The sequence below is a fragment of the Lepidochelys kempii genome, chromosome 5 (assembly GCF_965140265.1).
Source record: "Lepidochelys kempii isolate rLepKem1 chromosome 5, rLepKem1.hap2, whole genome shotgun sequence".
Classification (NCBI taxonomy): domain Eukaryota; kingdom Metazoa; phylum Chordata; order Testudines; family Cheloniidae; genus Lepidochelys; species Lepidochelys kempii.
Window position 1 is genome coordinate 133,171,000 of NC_133260.1, and position 21,603 is coordinate 133,192,602.

At 43.4% G+C, this 21,603-nt stretch overlaps 1 protein-coding gene across 2 annotated transcripts in view; it reads left to right on the forward strand.

Moving 5' to 3' along the window:
* The window catches only part of SLC44A1 (solute carrier family 44 member 1), a 91,232-nt gene extending 77,296 nt beyond the window's left edge, over positions 1–13,936 (forward strand). The window contains exons 13-16 of one of the 2 annotated variants that reach the window (XM_073345963.1): positions 1,110–1,247; positions 3,095–3,331; positions 8,544–8,624; positions 11,488–13,936. In XM_073345963.1, the coding sequence (XP_073202064.1) occupies positions 1,110–1,247; positions 3,095–3,331; positions 8,544–8,624; positions 11,488–11,511 (480 nt within the window). In that variant the 3' untranslated portion in view covers positions 11,512–13,936. The other variant, XM_073345962.1, reaches the window with a different exon arrangement.
* The last annotated feature ends 7,667 nt before the right edge of the window (positions 13,937–21,603 follow it).

Here is a 21,603-nt window from a genome sequence, read left to right on the forward strand (position 1 = left end):
ATAAATTTCTTTTTTACTATTCGATTTGTTTCTCAAATTTGAGACAAACGTTTTGTATGATGGAGCTCCTCCCTCTTTGATTTCGCAAACTATATGATTGTGAACCCAGCTACCTTTGTAAGCGAGCTCACTTTCCCCTTGGGTCAGATTAAAGTCGTTCAGAACTTGTACTCCTTGTAGAACCACAAGATACGTTTTTGGAAGCTGCCTTATTCAAAGCTTGGTTTTCAGAGTTGTGATGAAACTACCAGACAAAACCTTATAGCATACCATAAAGTTCTAGCGTGGGCATAGTCCTGGCCTGCCCTCACCAGGCCTTGTTTTTGAATTGTCTTGATGAAGATTGTTAGTGAAGTGTGTAATTATTGGAAATTGTCTTTGTTACCTATGCCTTACCTAGTCAGTGATGCTGGACAGAACTAAAAATGCTTTCTTTTCCAACATCTAGAAAGCAACTTCTCTGAAACACATGACCCTCAAACTATTGTATGTCCTGAGAGAGATTTTTTGTCCAGCTGCTTAACTAGGTAGTAATGTCATTGCTCATCTCCTACTCCTGCAGCGAGATTCCAAATGATTTTTCCACTAGCATTTTGCTGTGAAACTGATATATATGGCAAGAATAAGCAAGGCAGGTGGAAAAATGGTTATTCCTTCCTCTGTTGTTCTCTGTCTATTGAGTCAACTACTGCCCTGGGGGGACTTGGTTTCGCAGCTTCAAGGTGAGCCGTGACTGGCTCAAAAGCCAGCACAAATCCTTGCCTTTTTTGTTTATGAAATCAGCAGTGAGCACTGACTGGATTTTTCATTACACAGTTCCTTTCCTCCCTAATTCTGGGATGGAGCTGGTTGTCTTGAAAGTGAGTGTCATGTTACTGAGTCCTCATTATTTATTGATTAGATTTGTACCTTTAAAGATCTCTTATTAAATTAAGTGTCTCATGACATTGTGTTCCCTGTTGTGGAAGGGGATGGAAGGAGAAAGTCTTGTTGCCGTAGCAGATGATTTCTTGGCAGGTAGATAGATATTGGGAACACGAGCTCTGGGGAATGTTGAAGGAAAAGAGACAGTGTGTCTGTGACTAATTCTTCATTTTGCTTTCCCCCAGAATGCATATACAGCCACAGCTATCAACAGCACCAACTTCTGCACCTCAGCAAAGGATGCCTTTGTCATTCTAGTGGAGAATGCTCTGCGAGTGGCTGCCATAAACACAGTGGGAGACTTCATGCTGTTCCTGGGAAAGGTATGCCTCAGGGGTGTACTGTTACAGACCTGGAACAAGCCTGCTTGCTGTCGGAAACCTTCCCTGTACATTGTAGCTGCAGCTACACTGTGCCTCTGAGAGCTTGTTTTCCCACTGCCCACTGCTGGGACCCATTCCATCCTGCTGTTTCCAGTCAGGAACATGATTTAGAGGGCCGTGAGCAGGAAAGGGAAGTGTAAAAGACTCTCCGGATGGTGGTGGGTAAGACTGGTCAGACAGTGCGCGTTGCAGGGGTTCAGCTGAAAATTCCTTTGACAATGGACAGCTGAAAAAAGTCTGACCAGAAGTTTTTGGTTTTCCATTGAAAAATCTAAAATGTAAGGAAAGCCGACAATTCCCCTAACAACTTGTTTCATCAAACCTCAGTTTTCCTTCAGAAAGAAGTTACCCCTTTTCAACCAGCCCTTGTAGTAGGGGTGGAATGGGAGGCAGCAGGACCTTGTATTGGCAGCTGGGAGTTGCCCATTGTGGGAGTAAAGAGGAAAGAGTTGGGATCAAGTATATTCCAAGGTAGAAAGATTACTAAGAACTGCTGTTGCAGCTCCATTTTCTATTTCTTCAGGAAAAACCAGAACCCAGTACGTTACTGTTCCATCTGGGCTGACTTTTTGTGTTTGTATTTACTAAATACTAGTCCAGCCGCCTCAGATGTAGCCCCACAAGTATGCATCAGCATTGGGGCCCTTCATGGAAAGAACTGTCTGTCCTCTGTATGCTCCTCTCCATGTATTAAATCAGATTACAGCGGGCTGAACTCTTAAGTGTGGTTTTCTAATCCAGTAAATAAACAAATCAATACAGAGTGATGGGAATGAGCACATAATGAAGATACAGGTGCCTTGGGGGTATTGAAGTGAGCAGTGCAGTTCCCTGGAGTACTCTAACATGACAGGAAATGTCTCCATCAAAAAATGGCTTTCAGATCATTGGGTGAACAGAAGGGTGGCAGTAATGCTTAAATAAGCGGTGCGGACTACCAAACAACAGTGTTAGCTCCATGGTGCTGCCTGACCAGCCCCGTTCTTCTTTCAGCTTAATGCAATATCTGAATAATACAGTGGAAACTGACCTATTTTGCAGTGTTTGATTTTTTTAAATGCAGAGATATGGTGTATTGTTCATAAAAACTACATTGACACCCAATATGACGTTTCATAGGGCCACTCATGCTAATTTTTGAGAAACTACCTGAAAGAGATGTAGAAATGCCTTACACTGTTAAAATTAGTGTGAGAAATAAGGCTTATTTTACAGTGGGGACCTAATACACAAGGTAATTCTTAGCAGCCTTCCTGTTGCAAATAGGAGGGACAGGAACAAGCTGAAGGAATATTTTGTCAAAATGTGTGTTTGCAAGCAAAATTATTATAAAGCATATTAGTTGATGGATCTGGGTATACTAATTTTTATATTCTGTAAAAAGTACAGACCTAGAACTGATCCCTGACCCGAGGAGTTTATCATTTGAATAAACTGACAAAACAGCAGAGTAAGATTCTGTCTTACTAGGGTATCTTCTCCTCTTCCCCCCCCCCCCCCCCAAAAACAATGGGTAAGTGACAGCTTTGTATTTACTCATGTGAATTAGCTTTTAGGGCTTTGAAGAGATGGTATTCTCCTCTGCGCAGGCACAGCATTGAAAACAGCTCTGGCTGGATCCAGCGGCACCTGGGTTTTAGTCATATTTAGTGTCTTGTGGTGGAGTCAGTGACACTGTAGCATCCAGTTCTCCTACACCTGTGAGATTAAAGTCTGTGCACACGTACATGAAAAATAATCCAACGGCTTCTGCAATCATTCTTGTCTTTTTGTTTTCTTTGCTTCAGGTCCTGATCGTTTGCAGCACAGGCTTGGCAGGGGTTATGTTGCTGAACTACCAGCGGGATTACACAGTGTGGGTGCTGCCTCTCATCATCGTCTGCCTCTTTGCTTTCCTGGTTGCTCACTGCTTCCTGTCAATTTATGAAATGGTCGTGGATGTCCTCTTCTTATGTTTTGCCATTGATACAAAATACAACGATGGAAGCCCTGGTAGAGAATTCTACATGGATAAAATTCTCATGGTAGGTTAGTTTTCCTCCCCTCTGCCTTGAGTCAAAGGAACTCTACTATCTATAAAGAATTTAATGCAAGCTTCTGATGCCATTCAGCACAAAAACCCCAGGGTCAGCCTTTTTTAGAGACCTTTCTCTTGGATACAGAGGAAAATATGACTCACGTCAATAGTGCCCAGGTTGGTGTTTCTTACCCAGACCGACAAACCAGCCTTTGCTCAGACAGTATCTCTCTGAGTCCTCAAATAGCGGCACTTACAGCCCCTCCCTGGAGTATGTGTCTGAGCCCAAGTTGCCCTCATCTGACAGGGACAAAGTAGGCCATGTTGCAGTTACACTAGATGTCTACATTAGAGACCTTACAGTGGCACAGCTGTACCAATGCAGCTGCGCCACTATAAGAGCGGCTACATCACAGATCTATGCCAACAGGTGAGAGCTTATCCGTTGACATAATTAAACCACCCCCAATGAGTGGTGATAACTATGTCGGCGGGAGAAGCTGTGCACACTATCACTTAAGCTGGCGAAACATATGTCGTAGAATCATAGAATATAAGAGTGGGAAGGGACCTCTGGAGCTCATCTAGTCCAATCCCCTGCCCAGAGCAGGACTAAATCATCCCAGCCAGGGCTTTGTCAAGCCTGACTTTAAAAACTTCTATGGAAGGGGATTCCACCACCTCCCTAGGTAACGCATTCCAGTGTTTCACCACCCTCCTAGTGAAAAAGTGTTTCCTAATATCCAACCTAAACCTCCCCCACTGCAACTTGAGACCATTACTCTTTATCCTGTCTTCTGCTATCACCGAGAATAGTCTAGATCCATCCTCTTTGGATCCACCTTTCAGGTAGTTAAAAGCAGCTATCAAATCCCCCCTCATTCTTCTCTTCCGTAGACTAAACAATCCCAGTTCCCTCAGCCTTTCCTCATAAGTCATGCGTTCCAGACCCCTAATCATTTTTGTTGCCCTTCGCTGGACTCTCTCCAATTTCTCCACATCCTTCTTGTAGTGTGGGGCCCAAAACTGGACACAGTACTCCAGATGAGGCCTCACCAATGTCGAATACAGGGGAATGGTCAATTCCCTCGATCTGCTGGCAATGCCCCCACTTATACAGCCCAAAACGCCATTGGCCTTCTTGGCAACAAGGGCACACTGTTGACTCATATCCAGCTTCTCGTCCACTGTAACTCCTAGGTCCTTCTCTGCAGAACTGCTGCCTAGCCATTCGGTCCCTAGTCTGTAGCGGTGCATTGGATTCTTCCGTCCTAAGTGCAGGACTCTGCACTTGTCCTTGTTGAACCTCATCAGATTTCTTTTGGCCCAATCCTCCAATTTGTCTAGGTCGCTTTATATCCTATCCCTACCCTCCAGTGAATCAACCACTCCTCCCAGTTTAGTGTCATCCGCAAACTTGCTGAGGGTGCAATCCACACCATCCTCCAGATCATTAATGAAGATATTGAACAAAACCAGCCCCAGGACCGACCCTTGGGGCACTCCACTTGATACTGGCTGCCAACTAGACATGGAGCCATTGATCGCTACCCGTTGAGCCCGACAATCTAGCCAGCTTTCTATCCACCTTATCGTCCATTCATCCAGCCCATACTTTTTTAACTTGCTGACAAGAATACTGTGGAAGACCGTGTCAAAAGCTTTGCTAAAGTCAAGGAATAACACGTCCACTGCTTTCCCTTCATCCACAGAACCAGTTATCTCATCACAGAAGGCAATTAGATGAGTCAGGCATGACTTTCCCTTGGTGAATCCATGCTGACTGTTCCTGATCACTTTCCTCTCATCTAAGTGCTTCAGAATTGATTCCTTGAGGACATGCTCCATGATTTTTCCGGGGACTGAGGTGAGGCTGACTGGCCTGTAGTTCCCAGGATCCTCCTCATTCCCTTTTTTTAAAGATTGGCACTACATTAGCCTTTTTCCAGTCTTCCGGGACTTCCCCCGATCGCCGTGAGTTTTCAAAAATAATGGCCAATGGCTCTGCAATCACATCCGCCAATTCCTTTAGCACTCTCGGATGCAACGCATCTGGCCTCATGGACTTGTGCATGTCCAGCTTTTCTAAATGATCCCGAACCACTTCTTTCTCCACAGAGGGCTGGCCACCACCCCATGCTGTGCTGCCCAGTGCAGTAGTCTGGGAGCTGACCTTGTTCATGAAGACAGAGGCAAAAAAAGCATTGAGTACATTAGCTTTTTCCACATCCTCTGTCACTAGGTTGCCTCCCTCATTCAGTGAGGGGCCCACACTTTCCTTGGCTTTCTTCTTGTTGCCAACATACCTGAGGAACCCCTTCTTGTTACTCTTAACATCTCTCGCTAGCTGCAACTCCAGGTGTGATTTAGCCTTCCTGATTTCATTCCTACATGCCCGAACAATATTTTTATACTCATCCCTGGTCATTTGTCCAATCTTCCACTTCTTGTAAGCCTCTTTTTTGTGTTTAAGATCAGCAAGGATTTCACTGTTAAGCCAAGCTGGTCGCCTGCCATATTTACTATTCTTTCGACTCATCGGGATGGTTTGTCCTTGTAACCACAATAAGGATTCTTTAAAATACAGCCAGCTGTCCTGGACTCCTTTCCCCCTCATGTTATTCTCCCAGGGGATCCTGCCCATCAGTTCCCTGAGGGAGTCAGTCTGCTTTTCTGAAGTCCAGGGTCCATATTCTGCTGCTTTCCTTTCTTCCTTGTGTCAGGATCCTGAACTCGACCATCTCATGGTCACTGCCTCCCAGGTTCCCATCCACTTTTGCTTCCCCTACTAATTCTTCCCGGTTTGTGAGCAGCAGGTCAAGAAGACCTCCGCCCCTAGTTGGTTCCTCCAGCACTTGCACCAGGAAATTGTCCCCTACACTTTCCAAAAACTTCCTGGATTGTCTGCGCACCGTTGTATTGCTCTCCCAGCAGATATCAGGGAGATTGAAGTCTCCCAGGAGAACCAGGGCCTGCGATCTAGTAGCTTCTGTGAGTTGGCGGAAGAAAGCCTCGTCCACCTCATCCCCCTGGTCTGGTGGTCTATAGCGACTCCCACCATGACATCACCCTTGTTGCTCAGGCTTCTAAACTTAATCAGGTTTTTCTGCAGTTTCATACCGGAGCTCTGAGCAGTCATACTGCTCCCTTACATACAATGAAACTCCCCTCCCCCCCCCCCCCTTTTCTGGCCTCCCTGTCCTTCCTGAACAGTTTATACCCATCCATGACAGTACTCCAGTCATGTGAGTTATCCCACCAAGTCTCTGTTATTCCAATCACATCATAATTCCCTGACTTTGCCAGGACCTCCAGTTCTCCCTGCTTGTTTCCCAGGCTTTGTGCATTTGTATATAGGCACTTGAGATAACCTGCTGATCGCCCCTCATTCTCAGTATGAGGCAGGAGCCCTCCCCTCTCACATGCTCCTGCTTGTGCTTCCTCCCAGTATCCCGCTTCCCCACCTACCTCAGGGCTTTGGTCTCCTTCCCCCGGTGAACCTAGTTTAAAGCCCTCCTCACTAGGTTAGCCAGCTTGCTCGCAAAGATGCTCGCAAGCATCGCGTTTTTTTCACACCCCGAGTGACATATGTTCTGCTGACATAAGTGGTAGTGTAGACATGGTCTTAGTTTCTTTATTTAAATGTCCCTCCCCCTCCCCCCACGTACATCTGATATACTAGAAATGGGGAAGTAAAAACCCTCTTAAAGCCAACATTAGACTGAATTCAGAGAGAATTTCCTTGCTCCTATTTCTCTATCTGCTATAAGTAACCATGGAGTCCATTTCTCACTTCGCATGAAATGTTTTCTCATGCCTAAACTAGAGAGAGACTCAAATCCCAATTATTCTTAACATTCTGATTTCTGAATACTTGTTGGGAAGTGTGTCAGGATTGTAACCCTAAACCTCTGTTGTGTAGTGCCATAGGTTGTATAGTAAGTAATACTAGCTGATTCCATTGATATCAAATACAGAATAATAATTGAAAATACCTTACACTCACGTAGCACAGGTAATTTAGTAAGATCACTATATATAATCTAGCACATGAAATTTAGAAAGATCACTCTGTGTGCACGGGCGTGTGCGTGTGTGCAGAGAATCAATGTTCAGATTGGCCGCAGAATTGTAAACAACAAAGGGATTCATAGATATTAAGGTCAGAAGGGACCATTATGATCATCTAGTCCGACCTCCTGCACAATGCAGGCCACAGAATCTCACCCACCCACTCCTGCAATAAACCTCTCACCTATGTCTGAGCTATTGAAGTCCTCAAATCATAGTTTAAAGACTTCAAGGAGCAGAGAATCCTCCAACAAGTGACCCGTGCCCCATGCTGCAGAGGAAGGCGAAAAACCCCCAGGGCCTCTTCCAATCTGCCCTGGAGGAAAATTCCTTCCCAACCCCAAATATGGTGATCAGCTGAACCCTGAGCATATGGGCAAGATTCACCAGCCTGGTATCCAGGAAAGAATTTGCTGTAATAACTCAGATCCCACCCCATCTATGCGATAGATATCAAAGTACTAGTGGCATGGAACTTCCTACGTGATGCTTGCACCTTTACAATAGAAAGAAGTATTGAAATACTACAGAGCTATAGTATATCTGCTGATATCTTTAATAGCAGGGTGTAATGCCTGGCTGCTTCCATTTGATGATATAACAAATGGAAAAGGCAGTGTCCATGGGGGCAAGGAAATCTCACAAGATGAGACCCTGGATGTGGAAAAGTTTTGAGAAATTGTGTTCTGAGGGATTAGAGAAAACTAGGAAGGCATTGCTAGAAGTAAAAATGAAATCCCAGTGTATTTTTTTCTGTTACAACAGCTTGATAGAGTTGTAACACTACATACTACTTTAACTGGACAGAATATAATGGCTGGGGTCTGTATTTATTTTGTGCCATCATCAGAATGTGGATGCCAGGGATGGGTGGGGACATGGTAAATGTGATAGTTTGTACAGGCAGGATGGTTAATACTGTCTGAAGAATCTCTTGATCCTATGTGGGAAATCTGAGTGCCAAAGGGGTAAGAGACAGAGGGAGGTGGTATCTCTTGTTTCTTGTTCACTTCTTGGGGCAGAACAGATTACTTTTTGTGACGTTGTCAGGGAATTTTATATGTGAGCCATCAGCTTGCACATTCCCTGGCTGTACTTCAGTATACAACCAGCGGAAGAAAGATTAAGCCACTTGATTTATTTTGCAGGAGTTTGTGGAGAACAGTAGAAAATCAATGAAAGAATCTGGCAGGGGAGGTGGAGCTGAAGGCAGAGAGCTAAAACCAATGGTAGGTGCAGATGAGGAGGTGGCCATCCTCCAAGAATTTCACTTTTACTTCCTCTCCCTCTCTGTCTTTACTGACTGCACTTCTTCAGGGGAAGTTTTTGTTCTTTGTATCACTCAAGATGTTCTGCTTTTTCTGTTTGTGAGCTTGCCTATCACCTGGATGGCAGAGTTTTTGTCACAGCTGAGACCATCTCCTGTAAAAGTAAGCTGAAAGGAACTGTATCTTGTGAAATAGAACTACAGTGGAAGAATCAGTTGAATTAGGATCAGGATTGCAGCAGTGCCCATTACACGCTAGTTGGTGCACACAGAAGACAGTCGTCTTATTTTGTAAGATCTGTGGCGCAGGGTGTATGATTAATTACTAGCATAGCCCAACTTAATCCTCTTTCCATTGGTGAACTAAATTCTGAATTTTGCATTCAGTATAAAAGCCTGAAGGACGCTTAGGAGCTGACCCCTAAAACAATGGGGCCATGCACGTCAGGGTCACACCAAATGATTTTAAAATGTGGCGAGGGATTGGATACAGCGATTCCTTTCAACCTGCTTAAAATAACATTTCTCCCAGTTGTTTGTTTTTTATTGCTAACTATTTATGTTGCTGTCTCTTGCGCTCTCTCTTTCCATCTCACATTGTCAGATACAGGGACAATGCATCACTTATGCTTCTGAAGTCTTAACCACCAGCTGTTTTCACTCACGCTGTGCCTATTTGAAAGGCATTGCATGTTTAAGTATCCTGTAATAAGGAACATCTGTAACTAATACAGATAATGGAGTTATCCATCTTGCAAGGTGAGCTTGGGACTTGGAGAACTGGGAGCCAGGCTTTCTGTGTAATAAGAGATGGGCAGGTCTGACTGAACTAGTTAGAGATGATCCTGTTAATACTGATGCTAGAACAGCGTTTCCTATTACGTCAGTACCTGCCATGGGGTATAGTGGGGTTTATGTTGATTCCTCCAAGAGTAGGTAGTAACTCTTTTAAATCATAAAAAGTAATGAAATCAAAATACATTTCCTTATAGTAGAAAATTCCTTTTTAATATGGCATATATAATGCCATGCTGTGCCAGCATTTGGACCTAGGAAGATTGAGTCCCTGCTCTCTGATCAACTCTGTAGCTGTGAGGTGTGTTACGCTACGTTATTTATACAGTCAGTTCTAGCATACCAACCTAGATTAGAAATGGTCTTTCATTATTATGGGTGCCAAGAGTTGGTTACTGTTGTCGTCTTTAGAATTGTGCAGAGTAATTCCAATGCACAACTTCCACAGCGTATAGACACTTAGTCCAGTGACAGTGGTTTGGCTCACTCATGTGTGGTTTAGTTCAAACTTCCCCTTGCACAGTCTTCTGGAGGGCCAACGTTTTAGCCATGACTGGCCTTTCTCCACCTTAAAGTATTTGTTAAAGCATAAGTGCTGTTGTATATCTAACTATAGAACAAGAAAGTTTTCATATGTATGATCTACCATTTTCTTCAAGGAGTAATTCCAACTAAGTGAACATTAGAAGCAACTGCTGGGATTTTCAAATCTATCTAAGGGTATGCACAGCTCCCATTAAAATTAGTGGGAATTAGGTGTCCAAATCTTCTAAGCAGCGTTGAAAGTCCTAACCTAAAGCTTTTTACTCCACTCCCAATTCAGAGTACTGGTTTATATCAAGTAGTGTCCTAATAACGTCCACCTTCTAGCTAGTGCACACTGCTAAAGACACTAAAAGCTGTTGGTCCAGCACTTTCAGACTTGGTTGTTTAAGCTCGGTTCCTACCTCCATTGGTAGACCCTGTGAAAAGAGAGACTGCACGTCCCCACTGACACAGCCTTCAGAGGGAGCTTTGCATGCTCAACACCCTTGGAAGTGAGGCCTCTTGTTTAGGAGCCTACCTTTAGGCCACTCAGGTTTTGAAATTTATCTTTTAGTTCCTTACAGAGGATTGCTAGAGAGATGGTGTGAGCGTGGGACAGGAAGGCAGGAACTCCTACATTATATTTCCAGTTCTGATACTAACTTGATTGTCTTGCACAAATCATCAGGCCATATTTTCTGAAGTGGCTTCCAATTTTGGGGTGCCTAATTTCAGCTGCATGGAGTCCAGAAAAGCAGGAATTGACCACTAATATGGATAATGAGAACATCCAGAGCTCTAATAGTTAATGCTGACCTTTTGGAAAGGATCTAAAACCTCATGCTTCAGGGTTGAAGCCCATCTCTAACTATTAGAGATTAGGATAAAACCTTCATGGGGCGGGGCAGATTATTACACATCTGCCTACTGTGAAATTCGTTGCATCTTTCTCTGAAGACCATTATCAGAGAGGGTACTGGATAAGATGGACCCATAGCTCTGATCTGGTCCAGCATTTCCTCTGTTCCTAAAGTGGAGTCCCCAAAAATTAAAGGCCACTTTTGGGAGTTTGGGCCTTCACTGCTTTGCCTCAGTTCCCTCATTTATAAAGTAGAGGGAATCTCTCTCAAGAGTTTCAGAGTCGCAGCCGTGTTAGTCTGTATCTGTAAAAAGAAAAGGAGTACTTGTGGCACGTTAGAGACTAACAAATTTATTAGAGCATAAGCTTTCGTGAGCTACAGCTCACTTCATCGGATGCATCAAGTACTCCTTTTCTTCTCTCAAGAGTGTGAAGGATCAGTTCAGAAATTTAAATGGCTACCTAGAATTACACTTCTTAAAAATCTGAGTGGAAACATTTAGGAGTTGTCATATCCAAAGAGACTGTGTAGGTTCAAGAACAAGTCATTTCAAACTTTACTATTTGTAGTGATCCTTTTGGATCAATTTCTTCAGTTGTCCATTGCCATGTGTCTAAGACTATCCTATATGACTTTGTTTTCTAGGCCCCTGGAGCAAGTTCATCTTGAAACTAGCCAGCCATTATGGAACCCATTGACATTCCAAAACACTATATATAACTAAGCAGCCAAAATCAGAAAAGGAACAGGGATTTAATACTTTTTTTAATGATTATTTTTGTGAAACATGTACTCTTTTCATACGGGTGGCTTTTACAAGCAACTTTATCATTGTTCCTTTTTTAATCATTGTGGTCATGGAAATGTTAAGATTCTTATCTGATTAAGATACAATCTAGAGGAGGAATCAGTTATTTAAAAAAAAATTAAATCAAAACTATTGGGTAGAGTATCAGATTTATCAGGTGTCCCTCAAAATTGCAATGTAACCGAGAATTATGTTTAAATCGGCTCCTTTAGGATTTTATATTTAAACTCAAATGCATCAGTGACTTCTGGGGAAATGCTTCAGATTTAAAAAACAATTAAAATTGTAGGTATTTTTAAAAGGGTTTCAATGAGAGTCATAAATATAACTCATTTGTAGTCAGTCATTTGACCCACCAACCCTAATGGGGCCTAGTGGGGTTACACATTGTTTTGTTTATAAATTTCAGATATCAAAATAACCAACTCCTCAGGTATTTAGATGTTGTGGGAGCCCCTGCATTTCTATGAAAGAGAAACCAGAAAATGGGAAGGATGAGTTTTATATGCAACTGTTTTCCATTTTACTTTATTTTTCCCTTTGAGTTCAGTAGCCTCCTTTGCACTTCATAAGGCTCCTTGGAAGAGTATGGATTCTCCAAACGAGCAGTCGAACAAACTGATCATTAAAACTCAGCCTTAGCCATAGTCCTCATGATTCATTCATGACTAGATATAAGGATGCTGGACACGGGGAGAGAAACGAACTGTACAAAGAGTATTGTAAGTTGTTTTTATTTAACTCCAGAGAGATTTGGGAAGTGTAAATGTAAATGGCCAGGCCTTGGCTGTTTTCTCATTCATATTAGTATGTACTGTAGCAGGTGGGTAAAACAGGAAAGGGTAGGTAAGCATTTCTTTGGAAATGACACTGCCATGGTATCTAAAGTTATCCACTGACCATAAGAGAACTTGTTCATTTTAATTCTTAAGTGTTTAAAAATTTTCATTCCTGAAGCTTACCAGATATGAATGCTAATACTCCGTTGTTCAGCTTATTGTAATGGTAAATGCTTAGTGTATTTGCTAAGAACTCACGATCTGTTCATGCTATATACTCCTTTTTGTTACAATTTTTTAAGAAAACTATTTTTGTTAATGTAAAGTTAATATTTCAGAGCAGAATTTTTAAACTTATTGCACTAAATACGAGCTCTGTAAGAATAAATAATGCCTCAATGGTTTGTTCACTCCATACAAGAAAATCTTTTGAAGGAGAGCAGCCCTTCCAGCTAAGCTTTGCAATGGATTAAAGAGGGATGTGTGGAGAAGCATACGATTAATGCCACCAGGGTTTTATCAGCAACTGTTTGCTTATGTGCTTCCTTTCAAAGGATCGGACCTTTAAACTGCTGCTGAAGGTAAAAGGCATCCTGTATTTTTTTAATTAATGAGTGCTCTTAACAGTTCCAGTGGTAGCTAACTACTTCTGTTTCTATAAGTCATTTGATACTTCAATTTTTTCAGACTTCTTGCAATAAAGATCAGGATTAATAAAAAGGATTTACCCCTTTCATAACACAAACCAAACAGTATGAATATAAATAAACTGTAGCTGTCTGAGGGCAAAAAACTGGCTTAGGCTCTGATCCTGCAAACACTTACGCAACTGTGTAGCTTTATTCAAGGAATTAGTTCCATTGGCTTCAACAGGACTGCTCGTGTAAGTAAAGCTATGCACCTGTGTAAGCATTAACTGGATCAGGGCTTTAGTCTGGGATTTTAATTGGAGCACTGGGTAGGTCTCTCAGTGTAAATTACATGAATCTGTCAGGACGTTTGGAAGACGTTAGAGCAGCCTTCATTTGTGCACGGAAGGAGTTTCTGCTACATCAACGGCCAAAAGTGCAATAGCTCAGCTGCAGCTCTGGAGTTTGGACACTCAATACTTGCATAGATCAGTGGGGTTTGGCAGCGAGTTAAATACTGGCTCAGCAGGATCATAGAAACTGGATTCCAAAGCTAAGAAAAGGATTTGTCATATACCTAGCTACTCCACAGGGACTGCAGCTTACACCCTGTTTCTGAAGACGTCATTTGACGTGCTCTGACGGAAGCCTTGGATTCTGCTCACTTTGATGACCTAACATCAGATTCCCGCCATGAAAAGTTCCACAACTTTGGGTTCTCTGCTCCCTGGAAGCTGTGGGGGGAGGGGGTGCTTTTCAGTTAACTTACAACTGGAACTGTAATCAGAAACAAATTTTGTATTTTTGTATAACTTGCCTGTGCACCATTTTTATAACAGGGCCTGTTTTACAAATAAATTGGTTTTATTATCACAGTGTGTAGACGTTATGGACAACACTTTTGTATGGGTAGCTGTAATTTTCAAGTTATCTATCATTATGAAGTTCTTAATCAATTCAAGTGTACCATTCCTTAGTGTGTGTACAGCATGCTTTTCAGTTACAGAGTAGGGTCATGCCTTACTGAACGATCACAAATGCCCTGGCTGTTCAGAAGCATTCCTTTCCCACGCAGGCTTGTAGCGGCACTTCAGTGTTTTGGATGCTCTTTGAAACTTACTTTTGCAGCAGACTACAAGCTGTCCTCTTCCTTCCTAGTCCCTCCTTTGTGTGTGGGGAGAGAGGCGGAAAACAAGTCTCTAGAGAAAGTTGCTTGCAGAGCAAGTTTTAGACGCTCATTGCCTATCCTGATAATGAGGGTAGTGGGAATGTGATTTCTCCTGCAGTAATATCTACACGTGGCAGCTGAGACACTGGGCACTGGCAGTGATAAAGGATTTAGACATTTCTTCCTGTCTGGTTATCAAAGCTAGTGTCAGTGCTACCATTCCCTCCTGCACTGGGTGACTCTTACTGGCGAGGGGGTGGCTGAGAAGGATAAAGTTGGAGAAGCCATCTCCTTAGGATGCCCCTGATGCTTAAAAACTCTGCGTAAGCAAGCAGGATTAGCGATTCAACCAGGTCAGCTTGGATTTAAAATCCTAGCCTGGGTGAATGACAGCACATTTGGATTGTAGCACGTTATGCAACATACTCCTAGCTTTGGTCACGTGGGCTTGAAAGATCAGAAGACTTGTCCGCTACACTTCAGGTGGAGGCCGAGCAGTGTCCGGCCCTTCCTGCCTCACCCTCCTCTTTAAGGACAATGTGCTGGCCACAGGGAGAACACACCTACCTGCGGAAAAGCTCTCATTTCTATATTTCTCTTTCAGCATAGGGGCACCAAGCAGCTGTGCGCCAGGTCCCCTTTGCCCCACTGACCTCAGCATGTGACAAGGGCATCCTCGCCTCCCCAAGGCAGTGATTCAGGAGATCACCTGGACTGACTGGGTGATTTAAGGTGCTTCCCCACCGCTTTGTTCTGAGCCACTTATCTCCTGCTGAGACCATCCCCTCTTCCTCACAGCAGTTGCAGTCATTGCACTTGCCATGTTTGGGAGGACATACCGCCACCTGGGAGATCTCAGCACTGCTCAACAGCTAGCCTCTAAGCATGCGATGCGAACAACTCAAGATGCATCCCCAGCCCCTGTTCTTAGTTTGATTCCTGGGGTTGCATTCAACCCCAAGTGTGCCTGTTGGCAGGTCTGTCTTATGTACAGCTTTCATTTGGCTCTGTAGCTCAAGAGAGTCTTGTTGTTAGTGTGTGACCAAGAAGAGAGGCACCTAAGTGGGACTCACTCAACCTGGAAAATCCAGTTATGGGCCCCATTTACTCACAACTAATCTAGTGCTTCTCCAGGGCTTCTCCAGTAGTTTCTGTATAACTCCCTCTGCTGGTGATAGCTGCCTTTTGAAAGGGCTTTCCCCGCAATAAGCAACTCCCTTGCAACAAGACGCCCCCTATTGCTGAGCACACTGGCTGGTGGCTCTCCCAGTCTAGAATGGTAGAGACGAGAGTCCCAGCTGAGTCAAAAGTTCGACCAACTGATCTGCCAGGATTTGAGTTTCTTTCTAACGTGCCCTCATGACATGCACTTTAATGGCTTGCTCTGAGCAGTTAAAATGTATTCTATGAATGTATGTTGTGGATTCAGAGTAAGATGCATCTAGCAGACTTTTGTATAGTATATAATCACCAAACAGTGATCATTTTGGTCTTCATGCATATTACACATTGTGTTAAGTAATAGTCATTTAAGAAGTACTGTGGACCAGATCTAAGAGTGGGTGTCTAACTTTAAGCGCCCAGTTTTGAAAGTCTTGGCCTGTGCTTATACAGTCACTATTTTCCTAATCTAAGCATCAGTTTCATAAAGTGTTTATTAGTAATAGGTCCTGAGCTACATTATGGCTGAACAAAGCCTGTAGTTTTTCAATTTAATATTCCCAAACCCAGCTCTAAAACTAACAGATGTGTCTGAAACATTGTGCACACTCTGATAACAAAGACATTCGGTTAAGTCACTTTTAAATGTATTTTTTAAACAATGTCTTTGTGGACACTTGCTGTTTCTTATTGCCTATGGGCAGAGACTAGTAAGTTTCTATGTTTCATATGCTGTCTAGCCACCTGTATTCTCAAGCTACTTTCCTTTATGGATAGATTAGAGAGGGCTGGGGTCTCAACTGTTTTGTTTGTAGCCTGGGATGTGTTATGGAAAACATTGACAACTGTTAGTGTACCATAGTGCTGCAAAGTTTAACTTCAATGTAGCAAGAGAATGCAACCAAGCCAAAATGATTTTCAGTGACTTTCTAAAATCATGAAAATACTTTCCTATTCACATTAAGCTATTTGACTCCATTTATTTTTTCAATGGATTTAGCCACCTAACATTCTCTTTAAAGAAAGAAATAGCTTTTGAACAATTAAAACCCTTTGGGCAAGTTTTCGCCCCAAAGGGGAAAACATGCAAATTATAATGCTCTGACTATACCTGTTCTCTACAGGAAATTTCAGAGGAATTAGAACAGATGGTTGTCTGGAATTTCCATAGTGAATCAGCGAAAATCCTATAAAAATAGTTGGTAGAAATTCTATTAAAAAAAAACAAATGACCAAGTACTATGGGATCAAAACCTGTTTTGTCTTACTGCTGAAATTGGTTCCAATTGATGTTCAAATAAGCCAAGCAGGATTTGATCCTTTGGTAGATTCTGTAGAAATGTGGATATACCTTAACAGGGAACTAAGACTGCTGCAAGGTTTTAAAGCAGAACCACCACCAGTCTTGAAAACTGAACTGCAATGCTTTAAATAAATTCAAAGAATGCTTTGGTCTCTGAAATATTTGACGGAAGACATAGGTAGATTAAATTACAAGCAGCAAACAATTTAAAACTACCTTAAGGTTGTTTTCTCTGCAGCAGTTAAAGGCAGCACCGACCCCTAGAACAGCAATGCCTGCAGTACAGGTATTAACTTGCACAAGATGAGACAGTGCTTCTCTTGGCAGGTAAAAATGTGTGTTGCTGGGATTTTCAGAAGAGTTTAGGAACGCAATTCCTGTTGATAGTCAGAGGGAGTTCCACGCCTCCTTTGCTCCTAATGCAAAAATACTTCACTTACTATAATGTTGGGATTGGGTAGATCTTTACCAGGAGAGTGAGAGCCCAGGTGTAAGGTAGGGGATCTACTCAGCAGAAAAAGGCCAGAGAGGCAGTCAGCAAGGTCTCTTTGCTGCGGAGTAATATATTTCTAACAAAGCAATGCAAGTTAACATGAGCAGAATAAAAAGAAGCCTCCAACCCTCCTTCCCTGGAACATCTGTGCAAAGAGAGGGGGAAAGAATGGGAGTTTCACCCTTAAATGTAGTGTGAGCAGACCAGGCTCTTACTCCACCACATGCTGTCTCCTGGGTGAGTGGTACATTGTAAAGCAAATCTGAGTGGTGCTTGGTTTACAAGAACTCTAGTTTCCTTCCTGCCATTTTGAAGGAAGTTCTCTTTGTAATAGACTCATTAGACCAAGGCTTTGGCTGAGTTACTGAAGTCCTCAAATCACAATTTAAAGACTTCACATTATAGAGAATCCACCATTTACTGTAGTTCAAACACAAGTGCCCTGTGCTGCCAAGGAAGGGGTCTCTGCCAATCTGACCTGGGGAACAATTCCTTCCCAACCCCAAACATGGCAATGAGTTAGACTTCAAATGCTTATCTATTTTACAAGCTGGAAGCCCTAGAAGAGATGAGCTGAGAGAACGGATGGTAAAACGTAGATACACCCGAGCACAGTTATGTCACAAGTGATCCCCTCCTGCACCAAGAAGATTGGGAATCACTAGCTGGCTGGTGGACCTCGCTGAACTGCTCAGGGTCTGAGATGGGTCTCAACCACAGCTCTTTGGCCACAGTAAAGTAGGGAATACATCTTGCTTCAACAGGGCTGTAGGTAATGACCTTGATTTTTAACAGGTAAGGAAACAAGATGACTGGTACATGTTTAATTTTAGGGGTGAGGCGAGGTCTGGGAGAAAATAGGGGAAGGGGAGGCTCTCTGCGAAATAGTACTGCACTTACATTTGCTAACGCTCATTCTTACAGGGTCAGATCTGCAGCTGGTGTAAATGTTGCTCTCAAGACAATGGTGTTTCACTGATGTACAGCAGCTGAGGATCTGGCCCACAGCGCTGTCCACTCCCACACTCAACATGTAGGCTGCAGGTGTTGCCCTCCTGGCTTCACTGTGATTAAAACAAGCATGTCTGTGATCCAGGAGCAGAGAGTGATGGTAGAAAGTCGGTAGCTGGGAAGGGACATGTCTCCAGAACAGCAGTGGATTAGAATGACACATGGCCCAGATCCACAACTTAGCTACCTCCTTCCTCTCCAAAATAGCCTCCAGTTTCCTTCCTCAAAGCCTGAGTAGTGTGTGCCATGCACGCTGGCTAAACTGGGGTTTCACAGCATCCAGCCCCTTCCTGTGTCCACCTTCCCTTCCATAGTTGTGGGCCCCAAGGGGGCAGACTGGACCCAGCATGTGTCTAGGAATCCTACACTGGCAGTAGATGGCAGCCATTAGATGAGTGCTCTGCTGCTTGCTGTCCACTAACTCCTTGGTGCCCACCCCCAGTATTGCAAGGGGCCTGCCTTAATCCTTCCCTGCTACCTAAACAAACCAGTCAACAGGATTTTACTTACTTCTGCAGACCAGATAGGCATTGACAAAAGTTTCCTGGAGCCCTTCACAGCTGAGTTTCATAGGCATAAAGAGGTCAGACCCTTCTTAGTGTCTCAGAAAGCATATATATATATACTCTTGCAGTTTGGCAAGTGTTGGTTTTCCTCTTTTATGGTCTCTTAGCAAGTAGGCAATAAGGAAGGTGCAGCCGTCTACCAGCAGATTGGCATTATTTTTGTACTGTTTGGATTGTATCACAGAGAGTTACTATATTTGATACCAAAAAAGCAGGGAGTCAAAATCTGTTTGGAAATACTGGTTTTACAGACCAAACATGGCTTAAGTACTTGCAGATGGCGTTGTTACAGTCTTTACCACTACTTCATCCTGGTGCAGGCTTTTCATCCAGATCACGCATACTTCTAATAAGGGGATCAAACCCATGGAGTGTATTAACAATTAATGTTGAATCTTGCTGGTCCATTTACTAAGAAGTGCGCTTCTTTCCAATGGAATGCCACCTCCTTTTGGAATAAAACTAGTTAACGTGATGCTGTTTATTGTTGTCTGAGAACCTGAAATGTGTTGTAATGAAAATTGTAAATGGTGGAGGGAAGGGAAATTAACAGTTCTGATCTAATATTAGATTTTCTGTGTAAACTGACTGTGGCAGAATACTGATGCAAACTGTATTTTAGTCTAACAAATGTATAGAATTTTTTTATGTATCAGAATAAAGTTTTATAGGAAAGACTTTTGTGTCTATTCTGTTGGCTCATAAGATGCTGTCCCTTACAGGGTGGCTTAGTAGAGAGCGGGACTGGGCTTGATGGGCAGATTTTGGCTCTAGATTAAACTTCCCCTGATGGTATATGTAATAAAGAACTACAATGTGGTCTATCCCCACTTGGATATTAAAATGTGTTAGCCATCATGTTTCTTATATGCACACCTTTTTTTCCTTATATAAGCAGGAAACAAATATGTTCAGATGTCTGTCCAGTTCCTCTCTATCTGAAATAACACGTTTGCAAGCAAATATGCATGAGCATGTTATTCTAATGCCCCCAGGCTTAAAAAGGCATCTCTAATATTAGACCATGCTCCTCATAGTAATACCTCATTACTACCAACAGTAGTACCTAGAGCTCAAAAGATCGGTATTCCATTGTGTTAGGTGCTGTACACGGACAAAGACATGGTCCCCACTCTGAAGATTTTACAATCTAAGGCCCCAGTTCTTCAGTGCTTTATACATGTGCTTAACTTGGAGTCTCATGGCACATTTTTAAGCTCTTTCAGGATCAAAGCCCAAGAGGACAAGTAGCAGAGCAAGGATGGGAGTGCAAAGAGGCAGCATACTTCTGTGGATAGGAAACTGGACTCGGGAGGCCTGCGTTCTCTACTGCAGCCTGCAATGTGACCTTGAGTGAGTCTGTGCCTCCCTTTTCCCATCTGTAAAATAGGGTAATGTTACTTGCCCCCAGAACATGAGTGGGTAGTAAATGGGACACCCACTTTAAGTTATTTGAGATCAGATGAAAGATGTTCTATAAAAGGTAACTTATGAGATCATATCTGAGCACCTCACTGCGGCCTAGTTCAGTGGGATCAGAGAGCTCCCCTCCTTTTTCCCCGCATGATAGCTATAAATTTCCTCTCGTTACTGCCGGTTTCTCAATGGACTATAACAAGCCATGCAGAGCGGTGTTTTCTCCCCGTTATCCTTTATTTCCTGCAAATGCAATGCTTCGGAGGCTTTAATTTAACTGGAAGCTATTGCCAACTCAAACCTTGACATTAAAGCCATTGTGAAGAATCCCTAAATACAATTAGGAGGCATAAAGGACTGATCAGCCAATCAGAACATTGGACTCCTGCATACAGATGGGGCCTCATGTGGTGGAACTAACTACCCCTAAATTAGTCCATTTTAACTGGGAAATTCCATTTTAAAGTGACACCAAGGGACCAAACATCCTCAGTTATAATGCTGTGTGTGCGTGCGCTGGCGAGCACCAACCGTGTGCTAGGTGTTCTACGGACAGGTGAGACAGCTCTGCCTGCCTGCCACTCCACACAACGCGACCTAGCTTGCCTTTGGGCCTCAGTGCGTTGTAATGTCTCTGATGGTGCCCCAAGGCCACGTCAGTTTGGCTCAGAGTATCTCATTCACAGTTTGTCAGCAATTAAGCTGCTCAGCTTGGCTTCATGGTGGTTACGGCCTGGGACCAGCATGGAACTGCATGCTCACACTGAGGTCATTCGGAACTCAGCTGGCTCCTGTTGAGCTTTGCAGGTGTAAAGACTTCAGGAAAAGGCCCTGAGACCGTCACAGGCCGGCTCCCCATCTGCCTCAACTCCCTCTGTGGCATCGCTGCTCTGAGGCCCCCAGCGCTGCCTTGGGAGCAGCATTGACTCCTTTTTTTTTCTGAACCAAAATTGACTTGCACCTCTGTGGGGAGAGGAAAAGGGAAGGCGTAGAGGATGGGCCTGGGGAGATCTGGACAGGGATAATGGGGATGGGGGTTGGAAGGGGAGAACAAGCTTGGAGACCTGAAATGGAGCTTGACCTGGGATGGCTCAGAGGGAAGCCTGTGATGAGCATGCAAAGAGAATGGGAACCAGCGGGATAGAACTAAGAAGATGAAACCCAGGGAAATAGATGGAAGGGTGGACAGGAACCAGAAGTAGAGGAGAAGGAAGATGGATGAGGTATTAGGTACAAGGAAGAGGAAAATGGTTTAGGGAAAGAATGAGAAGAGGGTAAGGGAAAACCAAGAGAGAGCACCAGGAAAATATTAACAGGAGGGAAAGTGAGAGTATGGAATAGAGAGACGTGAAACGTAGGAGAAGGTAGGAGAGGAGAGCACAAGAAATGAAAAAGCAACAACACACACAACTGCGTCATTCTGGAAC